Consider the following 16,814-nt stretch of genomic DNA (forward strand, 5'->3'; position numbering starts at 1 on the left):
ACTATATAGTGTTTTCCATATTTGTTTTGTTGGGGTGGTAAGCACACTGAGACTGCTGCAGCAGACTCTCTCGGTGCCTTTTTATTTGCTCATATGGATTTTTCCTTTTTTCCCCCTTTTATTGAAAATAGATTTTTTTCTCATATAATATATCCTGATTACTCCTTCAGTTCTTCTCTACTTCTCCTCTCATCCAGATCGACCCCCTTCTGTCTCTTATGAGAAACAAGAAGGCTTCTAAAGGAAAAGATATAATAAACATGATCTATAATGTAATAATATGAGATAAAACAAAAACTAACACATTGGAATAGGATAATTAATACAAACAAATGGAAGGAAAAGAGCCCAAGAAAAGGCACAAAAATCAGATATAGATTCAGAAGCTCACTTGTTCACACCCTCAGGAATCCCATGAAAATGCAACAATACATGGAAGAGGGGGAGGGGGAGGGGGAGAGGGAGGAGAGAGAATAAATAAACAGAAAATTTTGAAGCCTTGACACAACATTATAAGACAAGGAACCTCCAAAGATGTGACTGAGTTTATTTCCTGTTGGTCACCCACTGTTGGGCACATAACCCACCCTTATGAGTAGTTTGTTTCCCCAGTGAGTCTCCTTTGGAGAAAATTAAATTTTCATTTCAAATGGTTATCAACTGGAGATAGCTTTAAGGATGGAGCATTTGTCCACTTCTCCTTTCAGCTCCAGGACCCCTTCTGGTGCAGACCCATGTAGGTCCTGTGCGTGCCTCCTCAGTCTCGGCCAGTTCAGATGAGCTCTGGTTGTGTTGATTTAGAAGATCTTGTTTCCTTGGTGTCCTCTGTCCCCTCTGGCTGTTGCACACTTTCTGCATCCTTCTCCATAGGGATTCCTGAGCCCTGAGGAGAGGGATTTGATGGCCACATCTCTTTAGGGCCGAGTGTTCCAAGGTCTCTCACTCTTCTGCATACTGTCTGGCTGTGGGGTTCTGTATCTGTTTTTATCTGTGGCCAAGGATGCTTCTCTGATGATGCCCGAGCAAGGCACTGATCACATTTGTCTTTCTGGGTCTGGGTTACTTCACTCAGGATGATTTTTTTTTTTTGGTAGTTCCATCCACTTGCTCGCTTCTCTGGCAGGCGTGGCTTGAGGGTTACCAGAGGGTGCTTGTTGGAGGGGGCTGGGAGAACAGGATGTGAATAGAAGAAGGTTGGAGGAGAAGATCTGGGTGTTCTGTTGGAGATGGAGGCAAAAAAGGGGGAGTCTGGAGCAGGTGGTCTGTTGCAGAGCTGGGGCTGAGACTGGGGATTGAATTTGGATGAGAGGAGAGAGAGGTGAAAATCTGCAGTTAGCCTACTTGCTTCCCTGGCCAGAGTGGTCTTTGGGTCCCCAGAGAATGTTGGGTTTAGATTTTTAGAAAGGGTCCCACTGTGTAGACCTGGGTAGCCTAGAATTTGCTATACAGGCCAGAGTGGACTTGAACTCACAGAGACCTACCTGCCTCAGTATCCCAATGCTGGATTGAAAGTGTACATCACCACACTTGGCTTTTGTTTTATTGCTTTTGTTTTTGGTTTTGTTGTTGTCTGTCTGTCTGTCTGTCTGTCTGTCTGTCTGTCTTTAAGGAAGAGTCTCACTATGTATCCCTGAGTGGCTGGATTGACTATTTATTATGAATCGATTATGTCTACAATTATTTTGTCATACATAAAGGTAGCAGGTCTATCTTTAAGTCTACAGAGTGTCCTCTCAGATATCATTGTGTCATACAGTGGATGGTGCAAAGGCACCTTGACTTCACACTTCCCGTTCCTCCTCTGAGACCCCTGTGGAAGCCAGCATGCGTCTCGCATGTGGCAAATGTTGTAAACCGTCCAGGCATGCTCTGTCACTAGTCATTGCTCCTTTATGCCATCAGCTACGATCAGAGCAGTTGAGAGAGAACCATGCGACCCTTATCATCTCCATCGAGTTACTTTCATGTCTAAGGGAGGTAAATTTCTCTCTGATGCTACATTATTTGTTCTTTACAATTTCTTGAGCTGACACTATCCAGACAAGGAATTCTTTTCCGTTCTAGTTTATCTGGGATGGTACTTCACCTCAGGTTCTGCTTGTTTTTTATTGGTTTTTAAGTTGTAGATGGAGAGATCTTTACCGATATGGAGTCCTTCAAATGTATCACTTCCTCAGGGCAATAAAACTCATGAGATTTTTATCTTTGTTCTTGTCTGTGTAATGTGTCTTTTCTCTCTCTTCGAGACCTGCTTCGAGACCTGTCTGTTCCTTACAAGTTTGACTCTGACTTGTTGAGTGCTCAGTCAGTTTCTGTCTCTTTTTCCTTTGCTCTTTTCCAGTTCGGTTGGCTGAGAGTCTTGAATCTACAGTTTGACAACAGAGTTTATTTTTGTATCACCTTTGCTCATTATCTCTCCAAATGCTTTCCCTGCCATGTGTTCTTCTAGGACTTCAATCACACATATGTTAACCATCTGATGTTACCTCTCAGCTCGGAGGATGCGGGCTCCATTTCACCACTCGCTTGCTCTCTGAAATGCAATCGCCAGAGTTTCTATCCTTTAACCCCTTCCTTGACTTCTCCACATCTACTCATGAGCCCATCAAAGCCCCTTTCCATCTCAGATGTTATAGTCTTCTTAATATTTCCATGACTTCATTTGCACATCTCTGATGAAATCCTACACCTGTTCCTCCATCAGGTGATTAACCTGCTTGTCAGTGGGGTACTGAGAGTTTCAGTCTGCAGGTCTCTGGCTCTCCTGATCGTTTCTTGATAGATGAACTGCTTGCTTGATTTGCAAGCCCTGTAATGCTCTTAGCAAAGGCTAGCACTTATAAGGAGAAAATGCCACGCATGGGGCTTCCTTCTGGGGATCACTGCAGCCCTTCTTGTGTCAGGCTGTCAGCATGGGAGGCAGTGTCAGTATATTCAGGAGCTGACCTGGACTTGGCCCCTGTTGTCATTTTTGCCTGCATAGGCTTCAAATTCCCTTAACAGTGACTTTTCCACAGGGATTTGAGTTCTGGGGTACCTGGTCATCTCGTTCAGCATTTGTGTCCCCACCCATGGCCATTTATATGCCTATACCACAGAGAGGGCTCATCACCCTTTCCTGTGCTACCTAGAGGGTGGGGCCCTGGTCCACCTTCAGTCTTAGGGAACCTCGTGATTAGTTGTGTGTTTAGGGAGTTCTGACGGCAAAATTTGAGATTCTGCATTTCAGTATAGCTTCTAGCTTTTTGCTCACTCCAGTGACCAAACTACAAACATTCATATCTATCCACTGTTATTAACCACAAATGCTGATGCTTGCAAATATTCTGAAGCCTGACTTCCTCATTCTGAGCTCTTGTTATAGATTCACTTCTTAGTAGAGGAAGTTAAAAAGAAAATAACAAAAATATGCAATATGAATGTTTTCAAATGTCTCATGTTTCACAGAAGGCGTCTAACATAGTGGTGGTCTCATAATTTGAAATTAGAAAAAAACCATAAGCTTGTCAGATTTCTTAAACATCTCATTTGGTAATTGCTGGGGGGTGGGGGGACAGAATCCGTATGACATACTCCTCCTAGTCACCTTACACTCAAAAGTAAACAAAGCATAAATGACACCAGACTAGAAACAGCAAAGCAGAGAGTAATAAGAAAATAGAAATCAAAGTGCCAAAATCATATAGAAAAATATAAAGTAATGAACTAAGCTTCATTTTGAAAGGCAGATATTATACGTTGAAACAACCCGAGTATAAACAAAAAAGAACAACAACAAAACAAACAAACAAAAAAAATAAACCAGAAATTGTGGGCAGAATGACAGCAGCCGCCTTGCCAGGGAAGCCGCTTTCATACAGACCGGCCCCTTGCAGCTCTGAAAGAATCCTTCCCCACCTGAGTACCAGCATGACTCTCTTAATGTTTCTCGACAGGAAGAGCAGATTGAGTGATGTGGGACCCACTTTCTCAGCTCTCCTATGTGGTGATTTAACTGTGGTTTGAGTGTGGAATGACCCCCAGAGGCTCAGGCATTTGCCTCCATAATGGAATGGATGCCCCCTCAAACTGTGAGCCCAGATACATGCTCTCTCTCCCCTTAAGTAGCTTCTTCTCAGGTATTAGGTCACAGCAATGAGAAAAGCGATGACTGCACCAGGCTTTGGGGAGCAGAGGTGCCCTGCCTCAGCCCATTCCCTTTGTTTACGGGAGGTCGGGGCATCGGGATCTGTGCCCATCACCTCTGAACAGGGGCTACTTTACAGAGTCACCGTGGCACAGTGGCCATGTTTGCAGACTGTCTTCAATGGGCCTTCTCCTTGGTGGTTATAATCACCATGTTTCAGAACTGCCCTTGTGCCTCTTTCTCATTTCGTCTGATGGTCTTTCACTGTGGCCACTCATTTTTTATTACAACCCTTTCTGATCTTCTGTGGTTACTTATTTATTTATGCATGTTAAATTATACTAAAATTTGCCCTACCCGCAAGGGTGACCAGGTTCTGTGCAAAGCCTTTCTTCTCCATCTTCAGGATCAAAGGATTCTGAGCAGAATGTTCTATGCTCCACTCCTGGGTTTTTTTTCTTCTTCCCCATCTGCCGCTCACACTAGTTGGGATGGAATTTGTAGAGACTCGGGCTTTCTGATCTCAGGCTAACGGCCAGAATCTTCAGTTTCCCTCAAGACACTATTTTGTGTCTCTACTGGACAACGAGTGAGATTATAGCCTTTCCCCACTGCTTGATGCTTCCAGCCTCAGCTATTTTATTTGTGAATAGTGTCCTGACATGCTACCACATTCCCAGGAATGACCTGCTCCATGGAGGAAGAGGACTGATGCAGAGATGAAGTGGGTACCTCCTGCAGCTTGATCAGGAGGACCGTCCTGGCTCCTGACATTCTCTTGCCTGCCTGCTTCCTACCCGAGTCAGCTGCTGAGGGCTGGGAATGAAGGAGGCTTGAATCACTTCTCAGTTCGGCCCATTAACACCATCATTAGGGACAATTTCCACTTAATGATTATCACAGCCCTTGCTTTCTACAGCTGTGACTCTGTGCCTTCGCATGCTGGACCTACTGGCCAGTGAGAAGCAACTCGGCCTCCTGACGCTCTCCACCTTCCCCGGATGAATCCCTGCTTTCCTAGAGGAGGTGTGGATCCATCAGAGTGGGAAGACCATGCGGAATCTCATGACATTTATGAAGCTTGAGCTCTCAGGGATGTCTCTGGCTAAAGAGGGCCTGAGCCTAGTCCCTTCTGTCCATCTAGGTTCCCCATTGACCCCCTAAGTCCAATATCACTTAATTGCCTGTAGTTACTTGCACATCATATCTACTGCTTGGCTTAGCAATCTACTCTGCCTGCCCTGAGGTAGCACCTTAGGCTTCCCTCGAGGCTCCATCATTTATAACTATGTCACATGATCTTGACCTGTTTTCCATTTCCTCAGTAGACTGCATAGCCCAGCTCTCATGGCTACCCCCTCTTACCAGCATCAATCATAATTCCCACATTGGAGGCGGCCGAGGCTGCTTCTAGCTCAGAGCAGAAGAGCAATCATGCATGAACACAGTTTGTCTAAACAGTGGGAGCCTCTGTAGTAAGTCACACTTCAGATAGTTTTCCAAGCTCAGTCAAGTTGCGCTCATATGAACTGAACCTCTGAACTTACACTTAACTCTTAACCAGTATACATGAGGGAGATGTGACATTAATCTAAGCCTCAGCTTTCTTCCACAGTGACCTCTAGCAAGGCAGCCAATAGCACAGTTATTCAAACTGCTCGCTAGGCGTGCATCAGTTGAGTCCCTGGCATGTAACCTTCCACTGTCCCTCAAATGCTGATGCAAGAACAAACAGCACTTAGAGAATAATATTACATGAAAACCACTCTCCAGCCAAGAAAAGTAAAGTCTTAGTTCAGTAGCACTGTCTAAAATGTGAGCTTAAGACTCACTTCTCCTGTTGTCTGGAAATTCTAATTATGTTTCTTTGACTAATTTGAAAGAAATCAATAAAATATATCGGATTCTATGGCCACTGAGTTCTGGATAGAAAACATATATAATAAAGTTGGTCAATATGATATGTCAATCATATACTATATTTATAATGATATACTTTATATTATGTGCTTGTATAAAAATGTACGTGGTCATAATCATGTATATTTGCATAATATAAATTGCAATGTGCATTAAATACAATATGCAAAATTATCCACTTATAAGGTGTAAAATATAATTGTTTTACTAGCAATATATCTGGTAATTTACATACATATGCTTTAATAAAAGTACAGTTTCTAGCTTTCATGGTAAAATTGAAGTGATATATTTTAAATTTTAACTGACTTGGGAATTAACTCTGTCTTTCACCTTTTCTTGCTCCCTCCTTAGTGCTTGGATAGACAATTAATAACACTTAAATAACTTCTTACATATATATTCATCAGGCATTCAATTTATTCTTTTCAAAGGTGAATAATTTCTGAGAATTCTAAAACTTATCAAAAAGTCAAATTTAGTGGTGCAATTTAGAAACTCCCATCTCAAGCAGACATATGTGGTTGTTAGTCACTTTGGAAGACGGGTCAATATTTTCCTCAAGATAAGTCAAGCCTCAAGTGTCGGATTCAAAAAACAAGAGAGAGAACCCTGGGATGATTAAAAGCAAAAATTTGACTAATTGTGGGTAAGATTAGAGTGAAAGATTACTATAACTTTATGTTTGTAATAAATAGTATGTCATCCTTTAAGAGTTACTAGTCCCCAAATCAGAAAGTGAAATTAATAAATGCTTATTGAATAGCATGTAAGATATGGGCCACATCATAATAAGTAAGCAATCTGAGAAGTGATCGGTTCCTCAATGTTCCCTGGGAAGACGGAGGCATTCTGAGTAATGTCTATATGGTCTTGTGCCATGAGTGGAAAAGAGGAACTCCACAGATGGACTGGGTGACTTTACCCATGCATGGAGAAGTATCATTCTTCCAAGAGTCATTGAGAGTCATGGCACGCTCATATCATATGAATGTGTCATCAAGCTATCTTTCATGATTATTACTGCAGATCGAAACCATGAAAACCTCATGCTATGAGATGCTACAAACACGTGCGCACCTGTTGTTCGGTCAGATCTCAATCAATCAGCACTGCAGAATGACAGGCAATGATGGGGCACTTTTCAGTCAAGAATCACAAAGGCCTGCAGGGCCCACTGCCTTGTTCTTCCTGAGTTATTGCTAAACAGGAGTCCTTGCAAATTGGAATAAATACGCAGCCAAAGAGAGAAAGGAGTAGATGCATCCCCCACCCTGGTGCTGGCATCCACAGGAGCAGCTTCTTATTACTAAATTTTAGAGACACATATTGAGATAAGCTTGGTAGGTAGGAAATTACAGGAAGATAATGTAATTCTGCAGTCATAAAATATTCCATAATGGAAGGGGCTGCGAGACAATTTTGGCACTGGCAACATTTGCTTTTGTAATATGATCGTATGTTAAGGTGATTTTTAAAAAAATCAATTTAAAAATTCATAAGACGATTTTATTCTCCTGTTACAATACAGGTTTATTATGCAATATTTCACCTAGGGATTGTTTTGGGGTTGGGGGTGGAGGGGCTGTGTTACAGGACAAATGGTCTATCTGGTCACTTGGTTCCAAAGATAGAACAAAGCTCGACTTCCAAGTGTTTCATAATACGTCACCACTATCACCTTCGTTGACAATGCAAAACGCACGGCGGACTCTATGCATGTACCTGTCCCCTGCAGATCCACAAGCATCCTTGCATGCAGCACTCCAGACAATCAACACTGTTAAAGATGATTTGTTCATCTGGTGTCCTTGTTCACAGTAGCAGAAAACATAGCCCAGTCACGAAAGCAGAACATAGCCAATATTATCTGTTATCCTGCACAAATCCCTCAGCTACCTCCTCATCTTCAAAACTGACCCCGGAGAGCTAAAGCATAGCAACAGCTGGCTGACTGGATTCAACCTTTAAACAATACTCACACTGTGCAATGCATCCATCATAAGAGAATTTGCTAAGAGAATTGCGTCCTGAAAGTGACACTTCGTTTTCAAGCTGACTTATGATTAACACAGACAGGCACGAAAGTCACATTATCATTGCTAGTTAGGCACTGACCTGGTATGGGTTGAGCTGCTAATACCACAGTGGGGAGAGGCCTGGAGGCAGGAGTGGGCCTGGACAGAGATGGAGTTACTTGGTTTGCCAGAAAATGAGTTTTTTCATGGCTGTGGAAGAGTACCGATTCCTCCGGGTACATCCAGGTTGAGTCCAGAGCAAAGGGGTTGTTAAAAAAAATCTGTCCAAAACAAAGGCAAGCAAACATTGAAAACAAAGCACTTAGAGAAAGTACAGATGTATGCTATTGCTCACTGGTCAAAAGGTGGGCGTTACACTACGGGGCATGTCGTACAAGTGTGGATCTAAACCTTAAAGGAAAGGGTTGCTGTGAGAAGCCAGAGAAAGGCTTCTAGCTGACACTGGGCTAATCTTTAACTGTCAGCCTAGCCAGTTGAGCCCAACAGCCAAGTGACACACTGAAGAATCACACACCGAGACCACCACTTTGTGGTGTGTGTAACAAATTAATGTGTTACTCCATCGTTCATAGGCAAGTAAGTAAAGGATACTCAGAAAACTTGAATTCATAACCATCAGGAAGAAGAAGAAAAAAACAAAATGAGAATCATGAGGAAAATGCCTTCCCAAATGTAAAAGTTGTGCTATATAATGTGTAAGAGTGGGGTTTGGTCCATAGTTATACATTTTAAGTTGGAAAAAAATCTGATTCAGAGATTTGGTGCTTTTATCAACAGAACCCAACCCACTCATTCGAGTTATATCAAAATTATCCCTATCTGCTGATGTCTTTGAACAGGTCAGTCTGGTCCTGAAATGAGCCCTCTTTGTACTCAAATAGCCAATCTATTACAATTAGAAAATGCATAATGTTTCTGTTAACATGGTGATACCCAGCAACTTATCAATTAAAAATCCACTTATCCAATTAAATCCCTTGCACTTTTACCTTGTAATTAGGCATCCTCTTATCTATCCAGTTTTTCCCAACAGGAGGTGACAGAGTAGAAGGACAGACATGTGGGAAAAGGGGCACCAACTCCACAGCAGAGGAGGGGGCTAGTCCTATGGATGGAGAATGACCACCAAACAGCCACTAGAATGCAAAAATTTAAAAGAGAGAAAGAAATAAAGAAACATCAGCATGTTTTGTACCAAAAGATGCTGGGATTTTAAAGTATAGAAATTTGATGAGAAAATTGTCTCATTTCTAATCAAGAAATACCATGACCATTTATAAATTGCAAAGAAACTTGTGAAAATCGTATATATGGATCATCATAAAAATATCATTTCAGTCTCTTTGATTATAGGGAAAGAACTTCCAAGATAAGACCATGAGAGACTCAAAGGTACTTCCACAGTCCCTGGTTACACAGATACCTAGGTGAGCTAAGTAGGTCAGGAGGCAAGCCCTAAGGTCAGAAATCCTGGAGAGGGATTGGTGAGGAAAAAGCAGATGATGAGAGAGGAGAGAAAACAAAAGAGGGTGGGGAAGGAACCAGAAAGGTTTCAATGCATTCAGGACCTGTCAAAGGACTAACTTAAAAAAGAAAGGAAGGAAGGAAGGAAGGAAGGAAGGGAGGGAGGGAGGGAGGGAGGGAGGGAGGGAAGGAGGGAGGGAGGGAGGGAGAAGGGGAATGAAAAAAGAAAATGAAAAGATAAGGAGTTTCTGCCTTGGGCTGATGGGAAACCATGATGGGAGGGGCAAAGGCTGACTTTGGGGCCTTTTCTTTTGAATTCTCAGCCTCCAGTCATGGAGAGCACAGAGCTGTATCTCTGGCATCTCCTTCAGTGTGCTACTTTGCATCATTTCATTTGTCATTTTGAAACTATTTTAAGGAGTTAAGATTGTAACTTTTTGAAGGTTCGTTAAAACAGATTCTAGAGAAAAGAAAATTGGTGGAAGATCTCAGTGCAGAAAATAATACAGCCAGCACAGGAAGGGCACACAACCAAGTATGGGTCACCCACTAAACCACCCCAGTAATGCTGAGGTGGGGGAACACTCAGTGGCTACTGTTTCAAAGTCACATTTTTTGTTTGTTTGTTTGTTATATGTAAAAATAGCTTTCTGATTCTCCCTATCCTTATTTGGATAGTGAATAGCAGCAATATTCAAAAGACTAATGCTAAGATTTTTTTTCTGAAATTTTTTTTAAAAAAATTATTTATACAGGGTGTTTTTGGGGGATTTCTTGACATTATGTACCTCTAGTGGTAACACTCTGAAATGGCAACCCTCCTAAACATGGCAAAAGCTAGCAGAGCTTATCCAATAAAGCTGACTACTATGTGTATCACACATCAAGATAGGATGCCCAGTACAGCATGTATCTGCATCGTTAAGTCTAAGGAATAGCTTACGGGGAGTTTCATGACGTCTTGTAAAAAAAAGTCACAAGGTGGTACCGGGCTAAAATAATGAAAAGGTATATTGTGACAAAATGCTCATTTGAATGTGCTAATGGTATCCGTTTCGGCGTGAAATGCAAGCTATTCCTGCATTCAAACTCACTCGCACAGATAGTGAACGAGGAATTTGGCCGAAGCCAGGAGAAAGGTTGCACCACGACACCATCAATCAAAGGTGCAGTCACTTTTCTTTGCTGTTCCAGTCTCTGCATGCCAAACTCTTCTAAAGTAGGATCTGGCTTGAGGGAATTCAGAGGGCAGGAGAGGAATTCCCCACACAAGACGCTTTCATGGCAGGATTTCCAGGCTGCCTTCCGTGGCTGGAATTCTCTTAAGCACTGCCCTGAATCTATGTGAAGGAGTAGGGGGACCAGATCAGAATCAGAAATAGCTATTGATCTGCAGCTTGCTTTCAAGTCTGGTGGAGACTGTAAAAGTATTAACTTCGAGGCGATGGCAGCCACGGTTGTTGGCTGCAGCGCTCTGCTTGGAGGCAGCGACTTCAGGACCGCGTTCTGGACAGCGCCCGGCGCCGGGGAAAGTTGGGTCCAGGCTGTTTGGCTTCAGCCAGGGATGCGGGATCTAGGGCGGTCTAATGAGAGCCAGGGGAAAATATTGGGGAAAAAAAAAAAGACTGCCAAAGCAAAACCGGACGTCGAAGCATGAACTTTCTTGCCAATGTATGAATGCGCGGCTGCGTCCTGATGGTATGGAGAACCCAGGACAACCCAGGAACGGAGAAGAGCCAACCCGAGGGTCAGGGCAGCCCCAGGATAGGAAGGGACCCGCAATACCGAGCCTGGGTGGGATCAGGGCTGGAGCCGTTACCTGTCCGTGGAGCAGGGGATAATGGTGCACGGCGGCGTGGTCTGGCGCAGAGGACAGCGGCAGCAGGGGCAGCAGGGGCTCTCCCGGGGCTGGCCAGCCCGGCAGCCGCGGGAGCAACGGGGCGGAGGCAGGCTGCGCCGAGGCCAACAGCACCGGCGGGGGCGCGACCCCGGCGCCAAGCCGGAGCAGCCCGGCGGTGCCGGGGACCATCCAAACCCAGGGCGGTGGCGGTGGGTCTGCATTCATCGGCCACGGGAGAGGCTGCCGCCACCGGGGCTGCTGGGGCTGCTGTAGCTGCCGCCGCCGCCGCTGGAGCCTGGCGCCCGCCAGCATCCTACACCCCCGCGCGGGCGGCGGCGGGGGCGGCGGGCGCCCGAGGTGCGGGCCGGCGGCGGCGCGGGCTTCGGAGCGAACTCACTTGGTTGCGCGACGCGGCCGCTCGCTCCGCCCCTGGCCCGCTCTGGAGCCCCTCCTCCTGCCCGCGCCAGCCCCGGGCCTGGCGGGGCCCCAGTCCCCGCCCACAGATCCGGACCCCCGAGGCGGGGACACAGCGCGGCACGATGGGGTGCTCCCAACCCAGCCGGCTGATTTTTTTTCTACTGTGATCCCTAGCCCACTCCGTTGTCGCTACTGGTGGCCAATTGCTCTAGCTGACGGTGCGCACGGAGGGTCCAGGGGCTCCAGACCCCGCTTGCGATCCTAATGGCAAGCTGAAGCCGAGGTGGCTGCGCTGGAACCGGGCAGGTCCCGCCACTCGCGGAGCTGGCGGCCCCGGCGTGATCTACCTGATTTAAAGTGAGTCTAGGGCCCAGGGCCCAGAGGGAATACTAGACTGCAGACGTTGACGCCAGCTGAGTCCCGGACCCTTCTAGGCATGGGTCGATTTCTCTCTTGGATAAATATGCAAAATATTTTCCCAAGTCTCTAGAGGTTCACTGTGCCAGGAAACCCGAATTTTTAGTACTGGGTCTAAAGTCCTTTCTGGCTATCTGCTGGCTTCAGCGCCCTCCTTTGCCTCTGCTTTAACCCACAGACTCCCAACCTCTACCCTCTCTCTGATGCAAGGCACAACACAAGTGACTTCTTCTAGAGGGCTTGGCCTCGGTGAACTTGTTTTTAATCCCTCCGGGCACAGGACTGAGTTCCTTCATGCCTCGCCATAAGCTGCTGTGCCGCAAGAAGTGTCTGGGTCAAAGAATCTCTTGCTCCACTCGTTCCACGCGGAGCTTCCTTTCTCTAAGCCGGCGGAGCCAGGCTTCGCTCTGATCACAAGCAGTTTCCGCCAGGCGGCGCTGGTCCCAGCCCCTGTGCTGACCTAGCTTGCGCAGAACACTGGGTAGACTGGTCCAATGCCAGGTCTTCTCCATCAGATCCTCTGACATCAACTGGTAACGGCTTCCAGCCCCAGTCCAGTCCTAGACAGTTTGTGCCGGCGGCAGGGCACAGACTGTCACGTGCTAAAGAACCTGAAACCCTAGGCATCCAACTTCTGGTACCAAGCAGGAGCTTGCCAATGAAGCCTGCCTGACGGCGGGAAAGTGCAGTCCGCACAGCTACATCCAAAGACACACCTAGGTCAGGCACATACTCACCACCCTTCACCCCGTTCGCAGCCCCTCCTGGTAGAAATAGAAGCACCCACTTGGCTCCAATCAGTTTCTAGGTAGGGTTGCTTCCTCGTTTTCCTGGTTTGCCTACCTTTCTAACTTCCTCCTGACCTGTCACAATTTCTTTTTGTCTCAACATATGCTGATTTACATAGCTGGCACATCGCTACTTCTCTCCACCCAAACCACTTACAATTTGTGAGGTTTTCCCTTTCTTGGATGCCAAAGTACTGACAAGATTATTTCCCATGTAAAGCCCCAAAGCTTCGCAGATTGGAGCAGTGGTATCATCCACTGGAGGCTGCACTTCTGTATGTACACAGGTGATGTTATGTGGCCATCTTGCTCTCTAGGCTCCCACTCAAACTGGGATGTTGTGCCAGTTGCTAGGTAGACTAATTCCCCCCATCCCCCCTCGAGAGCTTGCGCGTGCAAAGCTGTATTCTTAGAGAAGTAGAACAGGGTCCATTCATTCCTTCATGGTGTGACCTGGGGGCATAGAAGATTCCCAGTGGCCTTGTCTGGGTTGTGTGTACTCTCAGCAAAGCAAAGTTTTAGGCCTGCAGCACCTCTAGCTCCTGGAGTGAAGGAAGGGAGTCACCCCAAATCTGTGGGTACTTACCATCCTGGGGGGCTTCTACACCGGTTCTCACTCAAGGCCTCTGCTAGGCAACTTGGCTAAAGGTTAAGTTCCTGTCTGGGCTGGTGTTCAAAGGCCTTGACACCTTGGGCACTTCCTGACTCAAAAGAGAGAGCAGGCTCAAAGAGCCTCCAATGGTCACACTCCTCTTTTTCTGTCAACTGTCAGAGGCTCAACACTATCCAAGGATCTCAATATTGGAGTCACTTTTCTACATCATGCTCTGTGCTGGAGTCTGAGTAACAGAAAAAAGGAAAAAAAAAAAAAACAGCTCCCACTAGTTAATTGCTATGAGGAGGCTCAAGGGAGTTTAAATCCTCCTTCAGGTTCTCATTTCATCGACTCCCCAGCCTTTGCCTCAGCCCCCATATAATCCAGGAACAACTTTATACCCTGGAGGATGTGAGTTCTCCTCTTGGGCACCTGGGCTTCCTGGTTATTTAAGAGGATTCTCCATGATCACTCCTGTGAAGATTACTTGTGTGTCATGAGGATGGCTTAAGGGTCAAAGAGATAAGAACTATAAGGGTGGTACAGGCGGATACTACCATCAAGTCAGGCAGCATTAGCTGAAGGTCAGAAGCCAGCAGACCAGCCCTCTTTGATCTTAAGCTACCCACTTAGGAGATGTGGGGTGCAGTGGACTTATCTGTATCTGCTTACTGGTCAGCACTTTAGGGGATTTGCCTACGTGGGGCAGAAAATGGCACCTCATTAAATGCATGTGTGCTATGCATCTTCCAACAAAAGTCAGTGGGGAGTTTGCTTTATAGAGGGTTTATGTCCAACTATCCTGACAGCCAAAAGCTGTCCTTTATATTTAGACCAAACCAACAATCATTTCAGTGAAGGTGAAACAGAACACTGTGTAAGCGGGCCATCCACAGAAGGAGGAAAACAGGCTAATTATCCTCGGATACTAATGAGTTCTGAGTTGTGTATCATCTTTCAGGGAGAAATAATAGAGGATGCTAGGGAGAGGCTGATGGAATGAGATATCGCAACCTGGAGAAGGTAGTCTTTTATTTTGTTTTCCTAAGTAAGATTGGAATGATTTTTTTTAAAGGAAAGTGCAAATGCCCCCATGCAGCCTGCAAAGTTAAAATGCTGTCAGGGGAAGCCGGGGGAGGTTCAGAGCCCAGGCTTCCCTCCACAGTTCCCTGCCCACCTGCAAGCTGCCTCTCCAAGGACCCCATCAGGTCCTCTGCTGCTGGAAACCCATCGTGGTGACACAATGGAGTCCTGGATAAAAGCCAAGCAAGCAAGCCACCACCTTGGGTGCTGGCATATGCTGGAGGGAGGAGGGTTGACAGTGTGACACCAGGTCCCTGAAGCATGATATGAAAGGTCTCCCCAGCTTTGTCCTTTCAGAACCGATTCTGAAGGTTCCTGGGCCACCTAGAAGATCTGTCTTTGTCACTGTTGGAAACTTCAAGCTAGAGTTCAGGAGCAAGGTCCTGGATGGAACTGGAATTGAGAGTGACAGCTGTCAGTAGTCATGGATGTCGCCGACGCACTCCGATGCACAGACCCAGTGTGGTGGAGAGAGGGCAGCAATTTGGGGGTTAAGAGGAGGTGCCTGATGCTCTGAAACACAGAGGGAAGCAAGATGCACCTGTGCAGGCCAGGATGTGTTTTAGAGGGGGAGGGATATAATTGTTGTTTTCTGTGTTTTGGTACAGACATCTTGACAATATAGAAAAGCTGAGTCAACGCATACAAGGAAAAACGGTGCTGACATTTGACGACCTCCCCTCTACAAGTTTTTCTTGATTTTTAGATTTTTTTAAAAATTATATCTTTAGCATATGTGTGTGTTTGTGTGTGTGAGAGACAGACAGACAGACAGACACACGTGGGGTAGGGGAGAGAGAGATATAGAGATCAGAAGACAACTTACAAGAGTTGGTTTTCTCCTTCTATCATGTTGGTCCAAAGAATTGAACTTAGGCTTCGTGGCAGACACCCTTAAGTACCTAGCACAACAACTCTCTACTAGCATCTTTCTACCTATAATGTGGAAACAGACGAATAGACTGTGTATCTAGTATGTTTCATCTGGTCATAGTGCATTTTATACGGTTTCTTTTTAAACAACGAACACTGGCTCAGCTCCTACTATGCATGGTTGCAAATCTTACTAGCACACAGTGCAGCGACCTGGGAGCTTTGCACACCACCGCAAAGTCTGCTCAGTTACATCGAGCACACACCTCAGTGAGGGCTGGGCACCATGGGTAAGTCTGCCCAAAGCTGGCAAGGAGAACAGAAACCCAAACACTGTGGATCTCTGCCTGTGACACCTGTTGCTTACAGGCCTGCTCCCCAGACAGTTGTGCATCTGCTAGCCTCCAGGGTTCCAGCCTGCTCAGCAAGGCAGCCAAGTCCTGGTGACATTTGGGGTACATTTCCCCCATAGTGCATTTCTGGAAAAAGCCCCAGAACATCCTCTTTTGTGCTACCAAAGACCTAGGCTACCTTTGTTCCTTAGCATGCCTCCACCTTATGCTCCAACTCAGTGGCCTCCCTCCCTAAACATCCGCCCCCACAGCCTCAACCACCAAGGTTGTCCTGAAATCTCTTCCCCGTGAAAGCCCCAACAAAGCTCTGCTACATGGCTTAGTCTAAAAAGAAGACTACAGACTTGCTCTTCTGGGATGACTTGCATCTCAAAAGGCATAGCTACCTTAACATTATCTGATGGTTACAGCCTTGCCCAGTGAAAGGGCCCCTAGAGATGCAATGACAATAGGCTATAGGATCTGTACTTGATCCAGTGTTAAGATTTTAGTTCCAAATATACAGAATATTATATAATGTAAAAAAAAAATTAACCATTGACAATCAAAGACTAGTGATAGAAATAATAAAATATCCATTCTGTGCTTAAAATGATGTTACAGAAGTATTGAAAAGGAACTATGTAAATATGTACTACATTTTAAGGAAAATAATCTCAAAAGAGAGAGAGAGACACACACACACCCCACATAATGGCTCTAAACCTAGAATGTGTGGGAGTTCTGGGCCACACTGCCCTTTTCAGCTTTCCCATCTGTGTATGGAACATCTATATGCTGAACTCCACTTATTCTCCTGTTTGTGTACCTGGGCGGATCATGTGGTTTATGGGCTGTTTTGTCTCAAATGATCTTTGTGTCTGAAGTCACCCTAAGTGCTCCTTTGCCCACACTGCACA

General features: G+C 45.7%; 1 protein-coding gene across 1 annotated transcript in view; it reads right to left on the reverse strand.

The window, feature by feature from the left end:
* Tcerg1l (transcription elongation regulator 1-like) overlaps positions 1–11,778 on the reverse strand; it is a 188,759-nt gene extending 176,981 nt beyond the window's left edge. Inside the window, exons 1-3 of the mRNA NM_183289.3 lie at positions 11,369–11,778; positions 9,075–9,221; positions 8,165–8,345 (exon numbers count right to left, since the gene is read on the reverse strand). Coding sequence (NP_899112.2) covers positions 8,165–8,345; positions 9,075–9,221; positions 11,369–11,701 — 661 coding nt within the window. The 5' untranslated portion in view covers positions 11,702–11,778. The remainder of the gene's footprint in view (positions 1–8,164; positions 8,346–9,074; positions 9,222–11,368) is intronic.
* Positions 11,779–16,814: the final 5,036 nt, after the last annotated feature.

The sequence above is a fragment of the Mus musculus genome, chromosome 7 (genome assembly GCF_000001635.26).
Source record: "Mus musculus strain C57BL/6J chromosome 7, GRCm38.p6 C57BL/6J".
Classification (NCBI taxonomy): Eukaryota; Metazoa; Chordata; class Mammalia; order Rodentia; family Muridae; genus Mus; species Mus musculus.